Source organism: Panthera onca, chromosome A2 (assembly GCF_046562875.1).
Source record: "Panthera onca isolate mPanOnc1 chromosome A2, mPanOnc1 haplotype 2, whole genome shotgun sequence".
Classification (NCBI taxonomy): domain Eukaryota; kingdom Metazoa; phylum Chordata; class Mammalia; order Carnivora; family Felidae; genus Panthera; species Panthera onca.
Genome location: NC_138340.1, coordinates 114,460,857 through 114,486,990, shown reverse-complemented (window position 1 = coordinate 114,486,990; position 26,134 = coordinate 114,460,857). Strand labels below are relative to the sequence as shown.

At 39.5% G+C, this 26,134-nt stretch overlaps 1 protein-coding gene across 3 annotated transcripts in view; it reads left to right on the top strand.

The window, feature by feature from the left end:
• RAPGEF5 (Rap guanine nucleotide exchange factor 5) overlaps positions 1-26,134 on the top strand; it is a 223,463-nt gene that overhangs the window by 81,331 nt on the left and 115,998 nt on the right. For all 3 annotated transcript variants that reach the window (XM_078441420.2, XM_060632685.3, XM_060632686.3), the window contains exon 7: positions 5,365-5,413. In XM_078441420.2, coding sequence (XP_078297546.1) covers positions 5,365-5,413 — 49 coding nt within the window. The remainder of the gene's footprint in view (positions 1-5,364; positions 5,414-26,134) is intronic.

Below are 26,134 nucleotides of genomic sequence, written 5' to 3'. Positions count from 1 at the left end.
ATGTGTGCACATGCTGTCTCTCAAAATAAATAAACATTTAAAATGTTGCAACATGTTTCTGATGAGTAACAAGGGGAGAGGGAAAGTTTTGAGATATCTTGGTCCCTTAATTACCTTTGATGTAGATATTCACAAGAGCAAACAAATAGACCCTAAGCTACAGATGAGTTTTGAATTATTTAGTGCTCTTGTGTATTGAGTAAACTATATTTTAATTAAAGTTTAAGGTTTTTAAAAAGTGTCCTTGCAGTTTTCCGTGTACTTGAGTAGTTTGTGTCTGTGAAACTGCTGACGTAGTAACAGAATTTTATCATTTGATTGGATTACAGCATGGTTCTATACCTAAAATACAGGAAAGGCCATGTTCCTTTACAGTGGAATTATATTAGAGGAGAATAACATAAAAAGGAAAGATGGACTGCCCGTTGAAATGACTATAAGATTAAAAGGTTGAGTCTTGGGAAAACTGAGATACCTTACTGAATAGTGATTCTCAGCCTCGGAAACAGCCTGGAATCACTAGGGACCTTTGAAACAACAATAGCAGCAAGTACTGATGCCTGGACTCTCCCCAAGAGATTCTGACTCAGCTGGGGCTCAGTATCAGTAGTTTTTTTTTTAAAGCTCCCCCGGTGATTCTAGTATGCAGTCAGGGTTGGGAACTGCTGAAGTAGATCGATGAAAAGCCAAGCTAGTTAAAGAAAGCATTTCTTAATAAAGCAGTGACTCTATAGCTGTTTGACAAGAGAAAACCTGACGGAAAAAATGAGGGAGGGAACCTTTGAGTGTACAGTTCATAGAGGTGTATCATCTATTACTCAGTTCTGAAATATAAAAGCTCTGAAAAACAAGTTTCTCATAACTGGGTGACAAAGTCTAAACTGCACCGAACATCCTGAGGCTTTTTCTAATCTTCTGTTGCCTCATTTGGTATGAATAATGATGCATTTCATTGCAGATATATATTCGTGCGTCTGATTTCTGATTACATGTTGCCACCCCGGACCTCGCTGAGGATGTGACATAGATAGGATCCCTTTCTGAAATGTATAAAGGTTTCAATTCTGAAGTACATCTCGCCACAAGGGCTTCAGGTCATAGTGGGGAAGCGTTACGATAGACAAGGCCAAGGTAGTATTTGTCCACTTCTATCTACTGCCTGGGCAGTGGTTTAGTGCCCACATTAAATAAAAACAATGATGTGTATCAGAATGTGGCTCTTGGGTCTGCATGTGTATCTGTATTTTTTTGATGTTTATATTTATATTTATTTACTTTGGGAGAGAGAGAGAGAAAGAGAGCATGAACAGGGGAGGAGCAGAGAGGGAGAGAGAGAGTCCCAAGAGACTTTGTGCTGTCACACAGAGCCCGTTGCAGGGCTCGAGCTCACCAACTGTAGGATCACGAACTGAGCCAAAATCGAGAGTCTGATGCTCAACTGACTGAGCCACCCAGGTGCTCCTGCAAGTGTATTTCTTGAGCCTGATATAGGAAGAGGGTTCATTGTAGTCACAGTGAGAGAAACTAAGGTTAACTAACAACACAAGTAGATAAATTAAAAAAAAATAACCTTTTTCTTGTAAAAGACTCCTGGATATAACAAACTGCCTCAAAATTTAGTGATTTAAAACTATACATTTATTATCTCAAATAGTTCCTGGGGGTGCCTGATTAAGCATCCAACTCTCGATTCCAGCTCAGGTCACGATCTCACAGTTTGTGTGTTTGAGCCCAGTGTTGGTCTCTACGCTGACATCATGGAGCCTGCTTGAGATTCTCTGTCCCCTGTCTCCCTCCCTCTGCCCTACTCCTGTCTGTCTGTCTGTCTGTCTGTCTCTCTCTCTCAAACATAAATAAAAAAATTATTAAAAACCCACAAAAAGCCAGTTCCTGAATGTCAGGAATTCGGGAGCATATTATAGCTGGATGCTGTAATATGAGCAGGATGGCTTTTGCTCAGGATCTCTCAGGAAGTTGTCCAAATGTGGGCTAGGGTCCTGGCCATCTGAAGCCTAGACTGGTGCTGGAACATGGGATTGCTTGTTCAGGGCCAACCAGTCCTTTATCAGTACTTAAATAAATTCTAGTTTCTGTTTCTGCAGCTTCTCAAAGTTTTAGTTTTCAACACAATAATATTTGCATAGGAGGCTCCAAGTCCCGCCCATATTCTTTTCTGAAAATTCCTGCTGGGAGTAGCTTATTAGTGGGGAATGTCTTCTCTTTGCATTTTTCTCTCCCCTAGGTCCTTTCTAGGTTTTTTTGTTTGTTTGTTTTTTGGTTTTTGGTTTTTTTTGGTTAAAGATTGCTTATGCATCCACCTCCTGTGGGTCAATGAATGATTGCTGATTCTTGCTACCATAAAAAGACAAACAGGTCCCTGCCTCAGTAAAACTTCCATGCAGAAGATAGGAATTAGTCATTCATTTGAAAATGATTAAATACATGCCAGTGTGCTTTAAAAAAAAAAAAAAAAAGTTTCTGTTAAGATGCTATAGGAAGCTGCAATAAGATCTTAGCTAGTTTGTGTTTTTGCTTGATCTGCACTTTGTCCTTTTTGTTTTGTAGGAAGAATACCTACCCTTGGGTTTTTTATCAAAAACCTCCATCCTGGAGCAGAAACAGGGAAGCTATTACACACCCCACTCCGCGTAAAACACTCTTACATCCTCCCTGATGGCAGACATTCAGGGGATTTAGTGTAGTTCTATAGAGTAATCTCATTTACTTAAAAAAAATTTTTTTTAAACTCAGATTTCTTCTCCATTCACCTGTGAAATTCTTGTCTCTCTCACTGGCCTCTCTCCTCTCTTCCAGCTCTGCCAAAGTGTTGTGTCAGTTTCTTATGTACCCTGTTCCTCCCTTTCTTGCCCCACCAAATCTTTGAAAAGATGAGATACCATAGGAAGTTGGGAATCTAATCCCTTCGTTTTTTTTGAGCTCTTTATATTTTGAGATTTATTTCTAATTAGAGAAGGAAAAACTGAATATCTGTGAATTTCAGGTATGGAAAATTGACTTCCTGTCCCTGAGCCACGATGGGATCTTCCCTGGGAGGTTGTAAAATCAGGAAGCCATTGACAAGATCCTGGTTTATTGTCTGCATCTTTGCCCCCACCCCTGAGAATTTGTGACACTGTGAGAGAGGAAAATCCCGAATAGAGAGGGTCATATTACAATAAAACTTATAAACAACTTCAAATATGTAAAGGATGCAATAAATGGTGTTTTCATTTGTGACTGTTTTTATTTGACTACCCACGCAAGTATTTGTAAAGGATTTTTGGTGGTCACGTATCCTTTTTCCCCTTGGCCCTCTTTTTCTCCTGAAGTTCTTTTTTTTTTTCTTTTTTAAGTTTGTTGTTTATGTCATGAGAAAGAGAGAGAACGAGAGCATGTGCAAGCAGGGGAGGGGCAGAGAGAGAGGGAGAGAGAGAATCCCAAGCAGGTTCTGCACTGCCAGTTCAGAGCCCAACACAGAGCTCAAACCCATGAATTGCACGAGATCATGACCTGAGCCAAAATCAAGAGTCAGACACTTAACCAACTGACCTACCCAGGTGCCCGTTCCCTACGTTTTTCAACCGCAAATTTTCCTACTGTGAGCATTTTCAGAGCTGACATCCCATGGTTGGAGAGGGACTGATGGTCTTCTCATTACTGAATAATTTTCCAGAGAGAGTCTTAAGGTATCATAGAAGGGGCTAAATCAAGAATATACCCTTTTTGCATGGCCCGTGTACTAGCCAGACAGGGAAAACACAGCGGTAAAGCAGTAGTGAAGGAAGCTCCCTTCCTCTTGTGGTGATGCCTAGCCATCGTGAAAGCAGTTCACAGTGGAGTCCCAGAGTATAGCGTATATATCTACTTTCGCCTTCAAATAAATGAATACATATTAGATCAATTTTAATAGCAAATCTTCTGTAACCTTGAACTTGTGAGTTCTCCCTATAAAATGTCATTAGTGTAATGTATTAAGCTTCAGGACACTTCCAAACTCACCAGCACTTCCAAACACATGAATGCACATACACTTCTAAGCTTAATCCTAGAGAGGAATGAGCTTGCTCATTATGGAATTTTTGTTGCTGCTAAACATAGATATCCCAAAGATTATCTTCATGGTATCTTTTTTTTTGGGGGGGGGGGGTATTTTTGAAAGTGTTATGTGAAGTGAAGTGAAGTTAAAGTGAAAATGTTATTTTTGAAAGTGACTATGGTTGGGGTTCTTGGTGGCTTAGTAAGATAAGTGTCTGACTTCAGCTCAGGTCATGATCTCACAGTCTGTGAGTTCGATCCCTGCATCGGTCTCTGTGCTGACAGCTCAGAGCCTGGAGCCTGCTTCAGATTCTGTGTCTCCCCCTCTCTCTGCCCCTCCCTCACTTGTGCTCTTCTCTCAAAAATAAATAAAAACATTAAAATTTTTTTTAAAGTGACTATGGTTATTTTTGTTTTAATGTTTATTTTTTGAGAGGGAACAAATGGGGGACGGGCAGAGGTGGGGGGGACAGAGGATCTGAAATGGGCTCTGCTCCAGGAGCAGAGAACCCAACGTGGGGCTGAACCCACAAACCATGATATCATGACCTGAGCCAAAGTCGGACACCCAACTGACCAAGACACCCAGGTGCCCCAAAAGTAACTGTGGTTATCGTTTTTGGTTTTGTTTTATGTTCCTCTTTGAGAATGCTTTTAGGAAAGGACTTAAGCATTCAAAGTGTGGGGTGGTGGAGAGAGACAGTGAGCAACCAAAAATCTGGACAAATAAGTGGGGTTGAAGGCACTTATTAAAGTTCATTTTGTCTATTTCCATTTCACTGAGTGAATGACACTTACTTTTATGTGGCATATTTTCCAAAATGGTTGCTGTAAACCTGTCAGACTTGAAGTGAACATTGATTGTGTTTGAGTAGAGATCCAATTACACCAGGATCATCTATTTTAACGTTTCTAGAATTTCTGTGTAAGCTAGAATCTTTGAGGGATAAATAGTATTTAGTATCTTTGCCAAGGTATCTTGCGTGTTTTAATAATTTGTTATTTGAATTATTTCTGAATGTTTTATAATTACAGTTTTGAGGCTCTTCCCTTCATCATAGCAAAACTGCCAATGTTTCACAATGTATACATTCTGGCAACTGTGTGATTTATTTTAAGTCAATATGATTCTTTGAGATTTTTGACCTAAAATTCCTTTGCAGAGGTTTTTCCATCCTACTAAAAACAAACAAAAGCCAAAAAAGTGACAGCAAACATAACTTTAATTGCAATAACTCTTAATTTTGGTGCATACCCAAACACAAAGTACTGCTTTTGATAGCTTCATTTTTCTTGTCCTAATTTGATTTTTTACCCCCCTAATATCAGGTGCAGAGAGAGCTTGCAGCTGTGATTGCTTTGAAAGCAAGGAAGTCTGGTGAGTAGTTCTTCCCGGGGCTGAGCTAATCTCAGGAAGTTTTGATGCAGAATGCAAAAAAGTATCACTATTTGTTTTCAAAATTATATACTCTCCCATTGAAACAGCATAAGCTACTATATGTCGTTCTTTAAAATTTTACTGCCTTGTTTTATTTCATATTTCAAGGAAAAATGAAATTAAAAATAAATGTTTGTAGTCCATTGCAACTATGAAAAAAGTGTAAGTACACAACCCAAGAAAGCAAATCACATTGTATTTACCTACCATAATGACAGAGTAAACTAACATAAAGGTGGTCTCTGTTTAAGGGTATGTTTTTCATCTCAAAGTAGTTTCTTCTAAAAAGATTTGTGTAATGCCATTTAAAAGCAAGCATTTCATGTAAGACTAAATGAGTGGATCTGATCCCTAATACCTGTAGGATATGATGTGGAAGCGATATGTGGAGAGGAAAAGGGAGCTTTCAAATACATTTTGAAAGAGAGAAAGCCATACTCTGCTGAAATTCAATATGAGATGGAGACTCGCTGAAGTAGAAAAACACTTAAGAGGAGTATCAGAAGGAGGCATCCTTTGCTGTTCAGAGGGAGGAGATCAATGCTGAATAGCATGACAAACAAACAGAAGGGAGATGCTTCTTGGGTCACGGTAAACTGGAATAGGACTTTGCAGACAGAAAGACTATGAAAAAAATTGAAGAAATAAATGGAACAGAAATATTGTGAGAACACAAACCATCCATTTTACATCTTTCTTTTTCCAATTAGAAACTCTAAGGAGAAAAAAAAGAAACTCTGGGAATTTGCTTTTCTCACAGTTAGCTTTTGAATCAAATGCACCTTAGTATGAATGAGCTTATTATATTTATACTATTTTCTTTGCTGATTTGGCTGATGTGGAGGACACAGAGACTGCATGCTATAAAGGTAGAGAGAAGGATGCAGAGAACAGTGATCTTGACCCCCCAGGATAGTGAACAGAAAGTACAGCCTGAATAGGGCTCCTAAGTGCCGGCATCCGAACTTGGCTATTTGCATAGGTGGAGACCAAGATGGAGAAAAGACATCAATATAAAGGTTTTGGGAGAGAGGGCCTAGAAATTAATGTGCTAGAGCTGTTCTTGTTTCCTGGCATCATAAGAAGACAAAACTTACAGTCTGTTTGAGTTGGAATGGCAGTGTCGGGAATTTTTTTTTTTTTCAAGTTTCAGAAAAAGTTAAGGGAAATAATTAACTTCCAGGGTGTCATGGCTGGAGAAAAGAAATAGATAGGGAGGCTGGAGAAGAGGGGTTGCTAATATGCACAAAGTGCGATGGGAAGGCCTCTGGTAGGGGGCATTTGAGCAAGACCTGAAGGCAGTGAAGGGGTGGGGCATGTGGCCATCGGAACAAGTGCCTTTGGGCACAGGGGTGCAAAATGTGTTTGGGGAACAGTAAAGAGGTGTGAGTGGCTGGAGCCAGGTGAACAAGGAGAAAAGAGGTAAGTTTTGATGTCAAGCTAAGAAGTTTGATTTTCTGGAGGTGAAGAGAAGTAAGCAAGACCTCTATAGGTTAGATTGTGCCAAATAAAAGTTTTGGTGTGAAGTTAATTTTATTATTCCTTGATGTGGCTGTATGAAGTTGGACCTGTTTTGCTTACTTAATTGATGTGTGGAGCTTGGAGTGTGAACACAACTTGGGCAACTGCTCAGGACAGTGAAATGGTCTTTCACACGTGCACAAATGTTGGGGACGATGCATGTGAAGATTCAGGTAGAAGGAATCCATTGCATTTTTTTAAGAAGAAATTACAAACAATCCCTAAGTCCTCATAATAAAGAAATAAGAAAATTGAGAAGTACAATGGAATGTTTAAACAGCTTGTAAAATGATATTTTGAAGAATTGATACAGTATTCATTGCAAAAAACTATATGTAATGAGCATACATTACTTCTTTTCATAATAAAAATAGTTTTGATTATCTTTTTCTTACTATTACAGTATAGCATGCTCATTGAAAAAACTTTGCTAATAAATGAGTGTATGAAGAAAGTGAAAAATCACTCATTATCTCACCAACAGAGATAACCACTGTTACTTTTCTTGTATATGTTTCCAGATGTTTCTGTATTAGTATGTAGATACTATATTATTATATATTAATATGCAGATTTGATAAAATTGGGATCATTTTATCTGCATTCTTTTTTTTGAGGTAATTATATGTTCATATGCAGCTGTAAGAAATAATACAGAGACCCCACATTTCCTTTTTCCAGTTTCACCTAACAATATTTGGCAAAACTATAGAACAATATCACAACCAGGATATTGACTCTGATACAGAATATTTCTTCCATCACTACAAGGATCCCTCTTGTTGCTCTTGGGTAGCTACACTGACTTTCCTCCTACCCTTTCTACCCCCTTAACCCATGGCAATTATTAATCTGTTCTCTATTTGTATAGGTTTTGTCCCTTCAAAAACATTATATAAATGAATCATACAGTATATAACCATTTGGAAATATCTCTTTTCACTTTCCATAATTCTCTGGAGATTCATTCAGGTTGCTGTACATCAGTAGTTCATTACTTTTTATTGCTGTAGAGTATTCCACCATAGGAGTGTATGTCAGTATGTTTACCATTCACCCATTGAAGGACATCTGGGTTGTTTGCAGTGTGGGACTATTATCAATTAAACTGCATCTGCAAACATTCATAAATAGGTTTTTATGTGAACCTACGTCTTCATTTCTCTGGAACAAATGCCGATGAATACGGTCGCTCGGTTGTTGGGTAGTTGCATGTTTAGTTTTTTAAGAAACTACCGAGCTGTTTTTCAGAGCAGCTATACCATTTTGCGTTCTTGCTAGCAATGTGTAAATGATCCAGCTTCTCCACATCCTTGTCAGAATTTGGTATTGTCACTGGTTTTTATTTTAACCATTCTAATAGGCATGAAGTGATATCTCACTTTTTGCATTTCCCTAATAGCTAATTTTTTAGTTTTTGTGTAAGGTGTAAGACTTAGGTCAGAGGGTTTTTGTTTTCGTTTGGTTTGTTTTTTTTTTTTTGTTTTTGTTTTTGTTTTTGTCGGGTTTTTTTTTTTTTTTTTTTTGGCTTACTAATGTCCAGTTGCCCCATCACTATTTGTTGAAGAGACCATCTTTCTTAAAATGAATTGCTTTTATGCCTTTGTGTGGATATATTTCCAGGTTATCTGTTCTTCTCCATTGAACAGATTCTGTTGGTATCCACCAGGCTTGATTACTGTAGCTATATATAATCTACTTTGTACAGGATTCATTTGCATGTCAATAATATGAATCTACATCTTTAGTTTCATTAGCTATATATACTATAAAATTCATTTAACTAATTCTTGGTTGTATATTTAGGGTTTTTCTCCCTGTCCTAAATAACAATAGAAGGACCTAAGGATATATTCTTAGACTTGTATCATTTTTCCCTTTTCTAATTATTTTCTCATAATAAATTACTAAAAATGGAATAGCTAGGCTGATAGCTAGGTGTAGACAGTGTTAAAGTTTGGTTTTTCACATTCAGGACTTTAAGTCCTCTGGAATTTTTTTTGTATATGATGTCTGGTAGAAATCAAGTTTTATGTTTTCTTTATGCTAAGTCAGTCACCCCAGTAGCATCCATTGGGTATGATGCCAACTCCATCATATATGAAATTCATATATATTGTTTCAGTTATCAAAGCTTTATAATAAGACTTTTTCCAGGGTGGGGATAAGGCAAATCTCTTCTTACCTTTCTTGTTCTCATAGTTTTATTTGGCCAGGTTCCATGAAATCTGATACAGGAATATTTTAAAGTATATCACATTTATAGATCATTAGATACATTTGACACTTTGGAAAGAAGAATTTCCATTCAAGAACTTAAGATATCTTTTTTCATTTTTTAAAATTTTCAATCCTGCTAAAAAAAAATTCTCCATAAAGGCCGGCCATGTACATTTTGTTTGTATTTTTAGTTACCTTGTGATTTTGGTTACTATTGTAAACGAACTGTTTCTCTCTGTATCTCTCTTTCAATTCTCTTCTATGATGGTTTCTCAAGTCTTTATCTTTCATGACACTTGTGTTTTAAAAGCTGTACTTTTTAGGGAAGTTTTGGGTTCACAGAAAAATTGAGCAGAAAGGACACAGAGCTATATGGGAGCTCTACCCCTACTGATGCACAGCCTCCCCTACTATCAGTAGCTCAGAGTGGTGCATTTGTTACAATCGGTGAACCTACACTGATACATTATTACTACCCAAAGTCTCTAGTTTGCATTAGGGTTCAGTCTCTGTTGTACATTTTATGGGTTTGGGCAAAGGTATAATGATACATATCTACCATTACAGTATCAAACAAAACAGTTTCACTACCCTAAGAATCCTCTGTGTTTCACCTATTTCTTTCTTTCTCCCAAACCCTGGCCACTACTCCTCTTTTACTGTTTTCATAGTCTTGCCTTTGCCAGAATGTCATATAGTTGTATTCATAGAGTATGCAGCCTTTTCAGATTGGCTCCTTTTGCCTAGTTAGTAATTCGCATTTAAGATTGCTTCATGACTTTTCATGGCTTGATAGCTAATTTCTTTTTAGCACTCAGTAATATTCCATTGTCTGTGTCTTCCACAGTTTATTTATCCGTTCATCTATTGAAGGGCATCTTGGTTGCTTCCTAGTTTGGGTGATTATAAATAAAGCTGTTATAAACATCACTGAGCAGGTTTCTGTGTAGATGTAGACTTTCAACTTCTTTGTGTAAATATCAAGGAGCACAATTTCTGGATGCTGTGGAAAGAATATGGTTCGTTTTATAAGAAACCGCCAAACTGCCTGCCAAAGTGACTAATGCCATTTTGCATTCCCACCAGGAACGCATGAGAGTTACCGTTGCTCCGTTCTTTACCAGCATTTTGTTGCTGTCAGTGTTCTGGACTTTGGCCACGCTAATAGTTGTGTGGTGGCAACTTGTTGTTGTTTTAATTTGTGTTTTCCTGATGACACAAGATGTGGAGCAGCTTTCTACATGCTTATTTGCCATCTGTATACCTTTGGTGAAGTGTCTGTTAAGGTCTTTGGCCCACTTTTTAGTGAGATTTTTTTTTTTTTGAGTTTCAAGAGTTCTTTGTATATTTTGAGGGACAGTTCTTTTTCAGATGTCTGTTTTGAAAATATTTTCTCCTAGTCTGTGGCTTGTCTTCTCATTCTCTTTCCATTGTCTTTTGAAGAGCAGATATTTTTAATTTCAGTGAAGCCAAGCTTATCTTTGTTTCATGGAATCATGTCTTTGGTGTTGTATCTAAAAGGTCATGCCATAGTCAAGGTCGTCTAAATTTTCTCCTCTGTCACATTCTAGGAATTCTGTACTTTTGCATTTTTTATTCTAGGAATTCTATACTTTTGTGTTTTTTTATTAGATCTTTGATTCATTTTTGAGTTAATTTTTTTAAGTTTATTTATTTATTTTGAGAGAGAGAGCTAGCATGTGTGTGAGTGGAGGAGGGGAAGAGAACCAGAATCCTAAGCAGGCTCCGCACTGTGAGATCATGACCAGAGCCAAAACCAAGAGTTGGACACTTAAGCAGCTGAGCCACGCAGGTGCCCCTTGAGTTAATTTTTGTGAAAGGTGTCAGGACTGTGTCTGGGTTCATTTTTTTGCATGCGAATGTCTAGTTGTTCCAGCATCACTTGTTGAAAAGACTCTCTTTTATCTGTTACATTTCCTCTGCTCCTTTGTCAAAGATACTGATTTGTGGGGGTCTATTTCTAGGCCCTTTGCTCTATTCCATTGATCTATTTCTCTATTATTTAGACAATACTCCACTGTCTTGATTACCGTAGCTGTATAGTAAGTGTTGACATCATGTAGTGTCAGTCATCCAACTTTGTCCTTCTTTAATACTGTGTTGGCTCTTCTGGGTCTTTCCCCTCCATATAAACTTTGGAATAAGTTTGTTGATATCCACATCTATATTTGTTGTCTTTTATAATTGGTATTTTTTGCTGCATGAGAACCCTTGATTTTGTGTCTAGCAAAAGTGTTGAACTCAAATGAATTCTAATAGCTTGTTTTAAAATGATCTTGGATTTCCTATATGGGCAAATACATCACCTATCAATAATGACTAGTTTGTCTCCATCTCACCAGTCCAAATAACCCATTTTTATCTTGTACTATTTCATTAGCCCGTGTCCTCCAGTATAAGGCTGACTAATGTCGTTGGTAGTTGGCATTCTTATTTTATCCCTGACTTTATTTTAAAGTTTATTTTTATTTATTTATTTTTTGAGACAGAGAGTGCAAACATAAGAGGGGCAGAGAAAGAAGGAGACAGAATCCTAAGCAGGCTCCGCACCATCAGCACAGAGTCTGATGTAGGGCTCGAACTCATGAACGTGAGATCATGAGCTGAGCCAAAGTCAAGAGTCAGACATTTAACCGACTGAGCCACCCAGGCACCCTTTTCCCTGACTTTAACTGAATATAATATTTTTTACTTAGAAAAGTAACGTGAGTGAACGAGATTGTTTTAGAGAAAAACAAAGATGTTTCTCTCGTACACCTCAAATAAATTTGGTAAGCAGTCTTGGGACAGAAATAACCAACAAGTTGTATATTAAAATATTCAAATAATCCAAATATGAAAGTAGTAGAGATACTTACCTGTTTCACTCTATACTCTTACTTCTTGAGTTGACACTGACTGTAGATGAAAAATAACAATGACAAGATATAAGAGAGGCTGCCCTAGGTGTTGCATTCATTCATGCCTTTTGCAGATTCTAATTTGACACCTACTGTATGCCAGGTACAGTATAAGATGCGAGGATACAATAGCAAAGATAAATATGGCCCCTGCTGTTATTAAATTACAACATGTTTCATAAATGAAAACCATTAATGAGTCACTCACTGTTTGAAAAAGAAAAACTTATTACTGTGTAGTTAGGAGGTGAAAAAAATGCAGAGACATTAAGCATAGCCTTAATTAAAATAGAGTTCCAGCTGCAGAATGGTACTTTCTGTGTATGCTTGATGTTGTTTTCTAAAACTATTTTGAGGGTTTCTTTTTTTAAGGAAGAAGAAAGAAGAAGTTGGTATATATCTAACAAAAATATTAAAATGATAGTTGACACATCTGGGGCATGACAGAAGGAATTGATTACCCTAATATCTTATGTCTTGCAGTAAAACTGTTAATTAGGGCTCAGGTGGTCATACCAGATTTATGTCTCATTGGCAAGGGCTATTAAAACAAGAATTCGTATAAAGCAAAAGTTTTTGATTTCAGCAAACTGTACAAACAGAAATAAAAGTAACGGCCAATCAATAGATTATATAAATGATTCAAGACTCTAGCTTAGTAAAAAATCCATTTTGTTGTAATTTTCTAAAAGGGCATTAGGATGTGCCTTTAAACAGTTTTCTCCAAATGCTAACCTTAGCAAGCGTGAATTGCATTTTAAGGCTTCAGGAGATTTACAAGAATTAGCCCAGATATCCTTGCACTTTTTGTTCAATTGCTTCTTCTGCTGCTAATGTTAGCTAATTAGAGTCTTGGGAGATATGTTTTTTCCCTTTTCTAGGAATCCACAGCCAAAGCACTTTTAGCTCTCATTATCTTTAGATCATAGGAAATTGTGCCATGGTGGGCTTCTATTTCTGGAAAGCCAGAAATACCATATTGGTAAATCTCCTTGGCAGTTGTTATATTTTACTCTGTCTACTTAGTCCATCACTAGTTAAGTGCTTTAAAACTAAGTATCTAGGATATTAAAGTTTGGAAAAGAAAGAAAGGGGTTCTAGGCTCTGTTTATGCCATTGACTGTCACTGCGACCTTAGCAAAGTGATTGCAATTTGTATCATGAAGAGATTGGCATACAATCTGATAACCTTAGAGATTCCTTTCAGCTCTAATATTTAATTTAGCGATAAATACTCTTTTTATTAATGACCTTAGTTATCCTTAATGGAGTCACAACCTTGGAAATATTTTATTCGGGACTCTTAGGTGCAGGTGCTAAAAAACAGACTGAAAACCACAAAGGGAATGTATTAGTTTAGAGGATCTATAGAGTTAATTGCAGAAAGGGAGAAGGCCTTTCCTGGTAGTCCCAACCAAAGTCCTGGTGGGGACCTTTGGAAGAATGACATGCCTGTCTCTGGAGCAGGAGAAGCATGGCAGGGGTGGCTGGAGAGGTCAGGACATCCCCACCCAAGACACATGGACTGAGGCTAGGATAGATGTGGCCCCTCAGAGAAAACCAGCAGTAGCAGGAGTGGCTGGTAAGCAAGCACAACATGGGCTCACCACAGGAGGCATTGTGTTGCATCTCAGCCTCAAGATTTAGAGAGGAAATGATGTGCTTGGGATCACTTAGGCTGGAAAGCCTGCAGTCAGAATGCAGTCAGAAAAACCCAAGTTTTTCAACAAGCAGTCTCTAGGTTTTCCGGCTACCCTATGCCCCCTTCCTCGTTAGTAATTTTCTGGATTATGAGAGTAAAGATGTGATTTGTGAAAAGATATTCCCATTTTCCATGTTTGTTCCTGGAATGGAAAAGACCTGATTAAAAGCTCATACACTTTCCAGGTAGCAGATAGCATTTTTTATTGTCTCTTTCCAGGATAAATCAGCTAGGGATTCACATTGAGGTGTTATTTGTGTACCGAGATAGTGTATGATTTCTTTGGGAGAGTAAAATATATATAACATAAAATAGGATAAAATAGCTACACTCTATTGTGTCTAATTTTAGCTTTTTAATAAACATTTTTATAGGCTTTAATAGAATTAAATGAAAGGGAAGCCAGTGTTTTTTACATTGAAGTTAAATTGTCTCACCTAGCCTTCTTGGATCCTCATGTTTGTTTTATCATCTTTGGATACTATATTCAAGCTTAATTAGGCATTTGAATAGGTGTGTGATTTCAACAACTTGCTTACTACTATTCTCGCCTTGCAATGGACTCTGCGCAGAACGCATTCAAGCGGGCAACCCCTGGGTCAGGTAATCAGGTCAGACGGGTTGAAGGTCTTTTTATCACTCTGGTAATCTGGTTCAATTGCCAGCTTTGAAGATCTACTGTTAGTAACAATCACTGGTCATCAGCCATACTTAGTAGGAAATTTTAGCAGTTTTAAGCCTCCTTCTTAAGAATATGTCTGTAAAACTGGAGGAAATGAAATGTTGACAGGAAGCTCTGATGTGAGTGAGGTTTGAGGTCTACTACAGTTGAAAAGACATATTCTCCTTCAGGGCCGAAGCATTACAAAGACCAGATAGTCCTGTTGCTTTGTCACGAGAAGTGAAATAGATTGATTATTTTTTAACAGTAGAGAATAAGGCTTTTTCTTTGGCACATTTAGAAGAAAAAAATAACCATGAAACCTATGGAATGGCTCTGACTTTTATGGTCCTCTAAATTTTCACTTTGCATTTTTAGTTGACAGATTTCTTCTTTTAATAGAGAACCTTGTTTGACTTGACTCTTTCCCTTTTATAAACACATAGCTCATATATAAGAGAACGTACGATAATATGGGACTTTAGAGTAGACGTTAATAATAAAGTCAGGGGCCAGCAAAGACCGCTTCACATCCTAGTACACAGTTCTTGCTGTGTCAGACTCTTTCTGCCTTTCTGGTTTTCTGTGATATTTTATGTTGAAAATTGAAACCTTATATCTCTAGTGATCTTCTCTTACTTGTTTTTTCATCTCATCTCTGAGTGCTCTAATGAATGTTTGAGCTAAAAAGGACTAGAATGACAGAAGTCTGTTGCCTATATTTTAAGTAATTAAGATATTCTTAGTTTTTACTGATAGTTTCAACTGCTGAAGTTTTCTTAAGTTTTCCATAGCCTGTCCTCTAAGGATGCACCTTGTTCTCTCACAGTGGAGATTTCCACATGGTTTGTTTTTTTGTCCTTTTCTTCTTTGCCACCTCTTGGATGCTATGCCGGCCAGTGGCCATCGCTCTCATTTGTGGTCAGCACAGACCTACACTGACTGTCTTGTAACCCCACTGAATGTGGTGTTAAGCATTTGTCAACTAAGAGGAAAGAAGCAGTATGTGTTTTCCCCTAAAATAGTCAACACAACATTGTGGTCTTCCTGATTGATTGATGATGTAGGATGTTTTCCCTAGAAGAGAGTGCTTTGCCTAACACCATACTGATTGTTGAAGCTTGTAAAATCTCTCTCCTCCTTTGGTGCTATAATAACTCCTTGTTCTAACATTTCCAGACACTGTTCTTCTGTCCCTGCTTGCTGACAGGTTTTGTATGTTCACATCCCATCTCCACTAGTGCATGATGTTATCAGAGATCAATTCAGTGGTTGACAGGTTATATATTCCTTTTTTTTAAAAGACATAAAACCATAATAAGAATCTTAATACGGTAGTTATCAATGCAGTGTGAAGTTAAAGGATCTTTGAAAATGTAAAACTCTTGCAATCAAGAAAATAATAGCATTGGTAAAACCCAGGACCGATTGAAAATGCTTGCAGCAGATGCTTTGTAAATTTTTCTAACTCTCCCACTGGGATACAAAGAAAATTGCCTTAAAAAAAAAAAAATCCCGTGACACTGCCTTTTGTAATTAGAGCTATTAAGTCAAAATGATAAATAACCATTCGATGGCATACTATAAAAGAAAATAGCCCTTTGCCCTGATTTCTCCTTGAATAGCAAGAGATCTGAGAGTATTGAGGTTGGGTTCCTTTAACCCTGAATATTGTTTAGAATGTAGGAAAGCAAGCAAGCGGATTTTCTTTTTCATCCTTCAACATGGTCGTGTCCATTAGAACAGTAAGTGAAACTGGTTTGCCAAGGAGGTGAATGATTAAAACCACAACAGAGTGTGCCCCAGAAGGCTAGGTTTTCGTTTTCTTTTTTTTTTTTTTTTTAATTTTTTTTTTTCAACATTTTTTCTTTATTTTTGGGACAGAGAGAGACAGAGCATGAACGGGGGAGGGGCAGAGAGAAAGGGAGACACAGAATCAGAAACAGGCTCCAGGCTCTGAGCCATCAGCCCAGAGCCTGACGCGGGGCTCGAACTCACGGACCGCGAGATCGTGACCTGGCTGAAGTCGGACGCTTAACCGACTTCGCCACCCAGGCGCCCCTAGGTTTTCGTTTTCAAAACAAAGTGCTGTGGGTCACTTCAGTGACGGTATGTAATGCTTATTATAAGGCTCCATAGACAAAGGTAATTATCTCTGAATGGGCGCTTGTCCCTGGTTTAGAGATCAGACACTGGGAAGGAGAACTAACGGAGCACTGATGGCCCCTGTCCCCCAAAATGTGAGGGCTCACAGACCGGGCTGTTGTCTCCTGGGGTCCAGGACAACGATTATATGTCATTCAGATTTTTACCTGTTAGTGCCTATGTTTTATAAATGTTGCCAAACCTCCCTGAGGTTTGGAGCAGAGAGATGGGTGGAAGGCAGGAGAGAGGCTCTCAAGGAAGAATCAAGTTTTCTATTTGAGTGCCGGAAAACGGCTCCTAGCACTGCAGCTCCTGGGAGCATTATTTTCTGTGAGGAAACTAGATGAGTATAATGAGTGTACCCTGTGCATAAATTCAATATTAGTTCTACACCCAAGGTCAAATGAAAGTTAATGACCATTTGCACACCAGAGATCTGAAACCCACATTTTACTCCTTTCTCATAATGGCAGAAAAGGAGAGCAATTTATATTTAAATTGATTTAAATTTCAAAGCATAAACACAGAGGTCTCCCTGGTACTCTTTCCTTGTCAGTGCAACTTCCTGGCAGGGCTCGACTTTTGTAAAAAATTGAGCCCCATCCCATTGCAGTTCCCTAGTGTGGACAGTTGTTTTGTTTTCTGTGGATCTACCCTCTTCCCACTCTGCTGGGTTGGTGACGCCAAATCAGAAGCCCACAGCGCAATCAGGGCCACTTTCTTTAATGATTTGGGTTTTGCATTTGTTGAGCTAATTAGCTGATTGAGGCAACTAATGGGTGTCTTTAATCCACTGTTGACTGGGCACCTTCTCCCCGAAGCCTGCCAGCTCCTTTGTTCTCAGGCGTCTGGGGAGTGGGAGCTGCTTCCCAGATGAACATATGATATATGCCACCCAGTGTCTGGAGGCCAGCCTGGGAGGCTGATTTGCTAATTACCAAGTGCCCTAAAAGGCCACGCATCCACTTAAAGCCCTGTGGCTGACCAATCCTCTGTGTACGAATGAAGGTTTACATTTGAAGGGTGCCCGGGTGAGAACGGGAAGGAGGATTGATCTATAATCCATTTTCAGAATTTATAATTCTGTGATTGCTTCTGTGTATACGCCTCAAGGCACAAAATAAAAGCAATCTGTAGATGTTTTAAAATATGAAATATTGGAAGATTTGAGGAAATATTTAAAGAAGATGATTAGATAATTAAAAGGAAATCTGTATTAATGGCTAAAATCATCTCTCTTATGAACCAAAAATATTCCTTAGAAAGAAGAATCCTTGCCATATGCTGTTTTTATAAAGTTAAGTTCTACAGTCTGGTATACACACCTTCCTTCTGAAATCCAGCAGTGCTAGGCATATAATTAGGAAATTTGACCCCCATGCTGTCTTGTGTTCTTTCACTCTGGTAAGTCAACTGGCTTCTCTCAGCCTTAGTTTCCATATTTGGTAAAAGGCTTGGTTGATGCCCAAAGTGCCATGCCAAGGCTGTGGGTCATGTCCTAAGTACCAAGTACTAGGCAGCTTTACTTCTAATTATACGTTGATGTCTGTTCAATAAGAATATGGGGATGACCACTTTTTATCATTTAATTTGCTTTCTAAACTTTTTTGATTCATTGCCTTTTTCCTCATTGAAAATCTGCAGAAGGCCCTTTCCTCCCCACTGCCCTCCCCTTCAGGGGACATTTTCTAACTCTCATTTGTATTGACAAGTGAGAGCTATCAAGGGAAATCTTTGTCTTGGCCACATGACCCAGCTATTGTCCAGCATTCGTCACATTAAAAGTCTAATTGTATAAACAGCCATGAAAATGGAGCTGTTCTCAGTAAAACTGCAATGACATGAACACAGTGTGTGTGAGTATAAGTAAATAATGCTCCATAGTACACACACAAAGCAAGCAATTTGATTTAGCTGAATTCTACCAGAATGAGTAATGCTGTTGTAATAAAAGTGAAATTTGCTTCAGATACTATTCTTTCCATTTATGCAACACACACATGAATACTTAACATTTGAGAATTTCTATATCAGACCATGGTTCCAACTATTTGCCTTTTTCAGATAGGTTATAAAAATACTGCATTTTATTGCTGCATACAGTGATTGAGAGCTGTTTTTGGAATGAGATGGGTGATAGAAATGTTGACCCCAGAGTCAATGAAGTCTAGTATTGTACAAGCTGAGCTTCAACAGTACATTTTGACAGTGTTTTTATTTGGAGATGGGGAAACAGAGAATGGATAGATACTTTTAGAAATAATCTTGGGTTTCTTTCCAAAAGCAAAATTCCTCCCTGACTAAAGGGAATTTTGTTTTTCTAAAGCAGTGGTTCTCAAATTTAATTTACATAGCAGTTAATTTGTAGCACTTATAATCCCTGCCCTGCTCCTCACTGCCCCCCCCTACACTCAAGTTAAGCTTGATTGCAGGCCCCGGTATCTGAATTTCTAACTAGCCTTCACTTCTAGGTGATTTAGATGCCACACTTTGACAGGCACTTTCCAAAGTCTTTGTGATCTGCTGTCTCAGAGAGTGAGCTGGTGTTCTATGAAGGGTGTTGGTCTAATGATCCAAGCATGGTAGAGACCATCAAACTGTTGTTTATACTTTGGCTACTAACTCATTTACTGGACAACTGCCTAACTTTTCAGTGTTTCTCTGCCTGACTGGAGATTTTGTCTCGGGGATGGTAACAGAATTATAACACTCTCATGTCATTGGCAGTAAAAGCTTTATAAACGAAGTGAATTTTTACCAAGGTTTGTTTGCTGGGCAGACACAGGAATAAGTGAACATTCTCACTCAAGTTTTACTTACTAAATTCACCAGAAAGACATTTGAGGTGGGGGTGGGGTGGGGGGCTGGGTAGTTGGCACTGTTTATAGGGGAAGTGAATTTAACCCTGGCCCCAAACAAGTGCTCCTGAACCAAAGCCATATCCTTGTAAATTGTGGGCTGATCCCAAGTCAGTAGAACCAGTGAGTTTGTCTGGTTCCCCTTTTGCTAAAAAATGGCTGCCTTCTATCTACTGAAAATGCAAACATTTAGTAAAAGCAAAGCATTCACTTTAAGACTTATTAAAATCAATGGGGGGAGTTTGCACCTTATCATCCAATTGCTTTCTGGTAGAAAAATGATTGTGGGAAATGTGAGGTTGAGGTCACTTGGTATCTATCCTTGGGAACAGATGGTAGTTTTTAGGAGTGTTGCCTGTAAAACTTTGCTCTACTTTTGAGAGAGAGCAAAGCATGACAGATGCCATCATCATCTCAGTTTTATGTATTCTTATTTTCTTCATATTTATTTTTAGCCTTGTTTTTGTATGTTTAAAAGGCCCATTTGTATATTATAGTTCCAAAGGTGAAGTTAGGTGCAGGTGATTTTCCTCTCCAAAGGGGCCTTATACAGTAAATACAAATTTGTCACACATTAGCAATAAAACCAACTTCCCCATCCTTCAGATAGGGTTCTTAAGGGGAGTTTGGAGATTATCAATAAGCCCTGGCTGAGAGCCTCTCTTGCTGACAGTGTAGGGGTAGGGGAGCATTATCTCAACAGCCTGGGTCCCCCAGGGGGTGCTGTGTGTACGTTATCTGGTCAGGGAAGGGGCAGATTCCATTACTGGGCTTCATGGTGCTCAAGCAGCACATCTGGGCTGTAGGCTTGGACGGTGGACCCCTCGGACCCTCTGGTTCTCTTAGACCCATCCCTGAAACTAACTATGGACATGGAATTCACACTTAGCATTTGTACCTAAGTCCAAGTGACTGAATTTACTTCCTTTTGTGGGTAACGTTAAGCCTACATGAATTCACTAATTTCAGGGTTAGTCATAAAACCAGATGGACAGTTTCGTCCAAAGATCACATCTATTTAGGTGGTTCAGGTCCCTTCAAGGACATTTTCATGGGACCTGCTCAAGTACAGTTTTTTGTTACCTTGGTATTTCAAGAAGAAAGACAAATAAAACAACCAATAGTTTTATCAGTTTTATCTGAAAACTCAAGATACATATACTTCTATTTTTTTTTTAATTTTTTTTTTTAACATTTATTTATTTTTGAGACAGAGAGAGAGCATGAACAGGGGAGGGTCAGAGAAAGAGGGAGACACAGAATCTGAAACAGGCTCCAGGCTCTGAGCTGTCAGCACAGAGCCTGATGCGGGGCTCGAACCCACAGACTGTGAGATCATGACCTGAGCCGAAGTCGGACGCTCAACCGACTGAGCCACCCAGGCGCCCCCATATACTTCTATTTGAGAAGAAATGTAGTTCAGTGCCTTTGGCATGAATGCGAAAGATAGTTTGGGTGCTGTATCAAAACGTTTTTTTCCCACATGTATTTTGTCTTGGTTTTGTTAGCTGATAATCTTAGGAGATTATTTTGTGAGCCATTAAAGTCCTTATATTGATACTCAAAAGTGCTCATTAACAGATTCTCAGAATTATTCTTTATACTGAAATGTAGGTGGGGAATGCTGTGTTCTTTATTCTTGACAACAGCTCTTTGGTCCTCAACAAGCTTGTTGAGCTACCTACTGCCAGAAAGTAATATCTTAGCTATTTTTGATTTGAACTCTTTCTGTGATAAATGGTCTGTTCAGGATATTGCTCCTGCCTGGGCTGAGTTTAAAATACCCCCTTTTGGATCACTTAGTCCCTGGCATGGGAGGGTCTTTGGATCCCCACGGTACTCCTAGGCTTCTCTGGTCTCTGCAGAGGTGCCCATGACCGTCAGGGGCCCATCTCAGCTAGGTTATGGTCTCTGGGCCTTTCTGCTTGTCTTGCCCTATATTACCTCTTGCAGGGGCTGTAAACTCCACTGTTGACTGCTGCAAACTCCATCTAGCCTATGGCCCTTTATAAAATAGGCTCCATTGCAGGCCTCTGTCCCCAGGGCATATAAAACTTGTGAGACCTTGCAGACTTCCTATCCTGGGGAAGAGGAAGAACTCAGGAGTGATAAGCTCCATACCTCATCTACCCCTTGTCTGCCCTCAGCTTTACTGTGCTCACTGCTGAATCCACTGTGAGCATGCTGACCCCCACGTGGGGCTGGCAGCGGACTGTGATACAGTCTCCCTCCCCTGTGTGCTAAGTCTCAATCTTTGTGTAAACCTGCACTCCTGTTTTCGGTGTCCCCTCAACCATCTACCTGGCCTCACCTTCTGAGAGTCCAAGCCCAGCCAGGGAAGATGAGGCCCATAGCTCTTACCTTTCATCTCTGCTGCCATCGGTAGACATCTGGTCTACCATCTTTAGTGCCCTGTCCCCCAAACCCAACAGTCCACTTGCAGTATCCTGGGAATAGCCTTGAGCTTTCCTAGCCCATTACTTCCTGACAGCTACTTGAGGGCGACAAGCCTGTGGCTTTTCTGGCTCAGGAGAGAGGGATTTGAGATTTCAACTTCCAGAGTTGGTTTTTGATGTGCAAAGGAAGGTAACATTTCTTTGTAAATTTTGCCCTTTCAAGGCAAAATCCTAACTTGGATGTCAGAATACAAATACTAATGACTTTGTTTCTATTTCCTTATCTTGTACTCTACCCCAATAGTGGGTGGGTCTGATGAGAAGAAAGGCCCCATCCATGGATGAAAATGCAAAAGGAAAAAAGCACATTACCATGTTGGAGTATAAGGTAGCTACCCTTGATCAAGCACTTTACGTCCATCCTTTCTTCCACATACCCAGCCTATAGGGTGGTGATTGTTAACATCTCTCTTCTTCAAGTAATGAACTTGAAGTTTGGTGAATTGATATAACTTGACAAAGGTCATGTGCTAGAATGGTGCCGTATTTTCCCCCAAATGTGTAATAAAAGGAAGTTTCTTTAAATTCTAGCAGGATGGATTAGATGAGAGTTATGGAAAATTTCACATCTTTCCTTGGCCTCCTCTTGAGCTGCCCGCCCTCCATCGATTGCTATATTGATTGAGCTATTTGGTGTCTTCGCTTGTATTTGCAAACACAAGGACTCTTAGGGAATTCTTGGTGGTTCCTCTGTATGTTTTACAATTTCCCTGTAATGTCAATGAGAAGATTTAGCAGTAGCGTTACTGACAATTCAGGAATTAAAAAAAAAAGCTTATGAGCATCATATGAGTGGCAGAAACCTTTTACGTTATTTTTAAAAAGTAGATTGCTGGTCTACCATAAAACCTTAGTTAAGTGTCCATGTAGATACAACCTGTTGTGTTTTCTTTTTTTACAATCCTAGAGGCAGATTTGTATAGCCAGGAAAAGCCAAATCCAGAGACTCAGTTTCAGTTCTAGATTAGCCACTTGACTTAGTGGCTTCCAGAGGCTCATTTTCTTACTCTACGAAATGGAGCACATGCCTCTGGGGCTTGTTAGGGATTGGGGGTGGGGGGCGGTTAAAGGAGATGCCATAAAGCATGTAGCTTCACATCGGCACATAGTTAGACTCAGAAATTACTTTTCTTTTATTCCCTGAGATCAATCTTTTAGAATTTTAATTCCTGAGAGAGATACAGAGTAAAAAAGTGCACTAGGGTCTTTTTAAATGAATAATCATCTTGTATCGGCTCAGCACCACCTCTGCTCATACCTTTACCGTATGATTATAGCAGATCGGCCTGAACCTGTCCTGTCACCAGATCATATCCTTGTAAGGCACTTAAAAAATGAAAGCTCTTCTGTCTCTGAAGATAAACACTGAAGAAAAATGGTAGCTAAGGTTAACTCGATTTTTTTAAATTGAGGTTTTATTTTAATTGGATCATGTATAAGGCATCTTTGCATTGAAAGGAAACTTGTTTTTTTCTGATATGTTTCCTCAAAAGAAGGGCAACCATAGAGCTTACTGGGCTCAAGTACTGATTAGTTCTTTATTACTCTGGCCAACGGAGCAAGTATTTATGATCTAATTAAGATTTGATACAGGATGCTCTTTGCTCTTTTGACATTATCATTTTTCTCTGTTGAATAACTTTTCCATTGACTGGACATGTATTAAATGGTATTCAAAAGAAAACACTATAAAAACCTGTTACAAAGTGGGGGAGAGGAAATTTGAAGAGTCTAGGCTACACGACAAAGGCATAAGAATTGAAGGGGGATCCTCTCTGCCTGAGGGGAGGATAAATCATGCAGGCAGCTGGGCAGCAGGGAAGCAGTCCAGACCTGGTCGCTCTGTGGCAAGAGCTGCCTCTAGCAAAGTGTGCAGAGCTTGGAGCATCAGATGGGGAAAATGGCAGTTTTTCAGCTACCTCTCATTTTAGCCTCCTCACTGTGGATTTATTATGTTGCCTGACTGCTGTGCATTTCCAGAATATCAACACACCTATATTCACATGTTAGTAAAAGCAATACCTTTCTTTTGTGCAGCAAACAATTTATTATCTTCTCTTCTATAAAAGCAGGGTTTAGGAAGCATGGTGAGAGTTGAAGGAAAGGGGTATGTATGTAGGAGCACGTAGCAATGAGTAAGTCATTATGGCCCTAACTTTTACAGACTGAACTGGTAGGGAATTCAAGTCAATTTTCATTAGATTGTTTATTGTAAGCCTCCTGTGTTCTTTGTTTTCAGTCTCACTCCTTTTCAGTTCATTTTGGACAGTTTAAGTCTTCATGGTGGATTGGAGCAGGTAGAGAGACCTGGGTACTTGATCTCCTCCACCGACTTCCTGTGTGATTCTGGGCCAGCTGTTGAGCATCAGAGGCTTCAGCGTGAATGGTTCACAGAGCCGGGATCACATGCGTCAAAGCTGTCCAAACGGCACAGCCCCATGCTGAGCCCCACTGCACCAGGAATGCCAGGGATGGGGCCTGGAGTCTGACTTGGTACTCAGGCCCCTGTGTGACTCTCCTGTTCTCTGAGTGGGGAGAGGCAGGAGTCTGAAGGGATCGGGGGCTGTTGTGTTCGGACTCACCAAGTCTGTGGAGGAGAGAACGAACTGTAAAAGAGGCTGCTGGGAGGCTGTGGCAGTGACCCGGGAGAGAGGTGGTGCAATCCTGAGCTCTGATCCTGACAGAGAGGAAGGAAGGTGGAGACATTTCAGAGGTGGAAGTGACAAGGTTTAGTGAGAGACTGATGTGAGGGCAGAGGGGAGGGAAGAACAGGAAGACACCTGGTGGTGACATAAACTAAAATACTACAAGAGGAGGCTTGTGAAATCTAGTGGACACAATGCTGGTGATTGCAGACCTTCGTGTCCTCGCACCTTGGGGACAGAAGCGGTACCACCACGCTATCATAGCTGCTTGTACATAGCAGGTGCACAATGGTCTGCAAAATGAAAACGTTCAGAGTGTCACTGGAGATGTGGGCTGGGACTCTGAGGAGAGGGCACAGATGGAGACACAGATTTGGAAATAACCTGTATAACCATGAAAACTGAAACCAGAGGAACAGATAAGATCACTGAGGAAAGAGGCAGAGAGAGAAAAGAGAGCCTGCGGGAAACTTGGATTTTTAGAGGATTCAAGGATGATAATGACCAGCAAAGAGAGTTTTCAAACAACAGTCTCAAGTTCAGTTCACAGTCTAAACCAGTGGGGGCTGAGAAAAGGCAGTTGGGACAGAGATGTTGTAGGCATTGGTCAGCTTTCAAAGAGAAGTTGAAAGGGCACTCTGGGTGGGCCAGATGATAATACTCTACCACAAATCTTGATGGTGAATACGGAGCAGTAGTTTTCAAATTTTAACACGAAAAAAAAAGTGACGAAGTGAAGGCTGCAACAGCTTTTTCCCCTTACTTTTTAAAAAATAGAAAAGATTTGAGCATTTTGAAGCATTTGTGATTATATATTGGTAACCAAAAATAAATAGACTCTATCAGCATTTCTCACCGCCAGCTCGTTTCCATGCCGGCTCCGAGGGAATGCAGTACTTGCTGAATGTGGATGGAGTGTTGTTGAGGGGCCTCCTAAAATAAATATTATGGCCCCTCTCCAGGAATGGTACAAAAAATAGCCGGTTATTTAGATAATGAGGAACTGGGTTCTGCCTCCCATGGCCTGGAAGCACCTCAGTGTTTTCCTAACATTTTAAAGTCCACAACCCATTGAACACACAAAACAGCCCCACCTGGTACACATCTCATCGCATTTGTGAACAGTACCTGACGTTACTGGTTGCGATGCATTTTGACGTTTACATTTTTTTTCCTGTTCTAGTTTATTCTGTTCTGTTTCGTTAGAAAAGAAAAAAGAGAAAAAAGAAATACTGGCGAGGACCCCCATGAATGGACTTGTTGATGTGCAGTTTGACCAGCACGGTACCATCGCATCCTTGACAGACACAGGCTGGCACCACTGTAGAAACATCCCTTATCCCGGGAGGGCTGGCACAGGTTACTTCACCTCATGTATAAGATGGCGATGACTTTCCCCGTCCATGTCTTCAGGATGTATGAACCTCAAATGAGAGACCCGTTAGGAAACCTTCCTTCATAAAAAAATGCTCCAAAGGTGAAAGATTACGGTATTATTGCCCCAACTTTAGTTGTTGGCAAAATACTCAGCA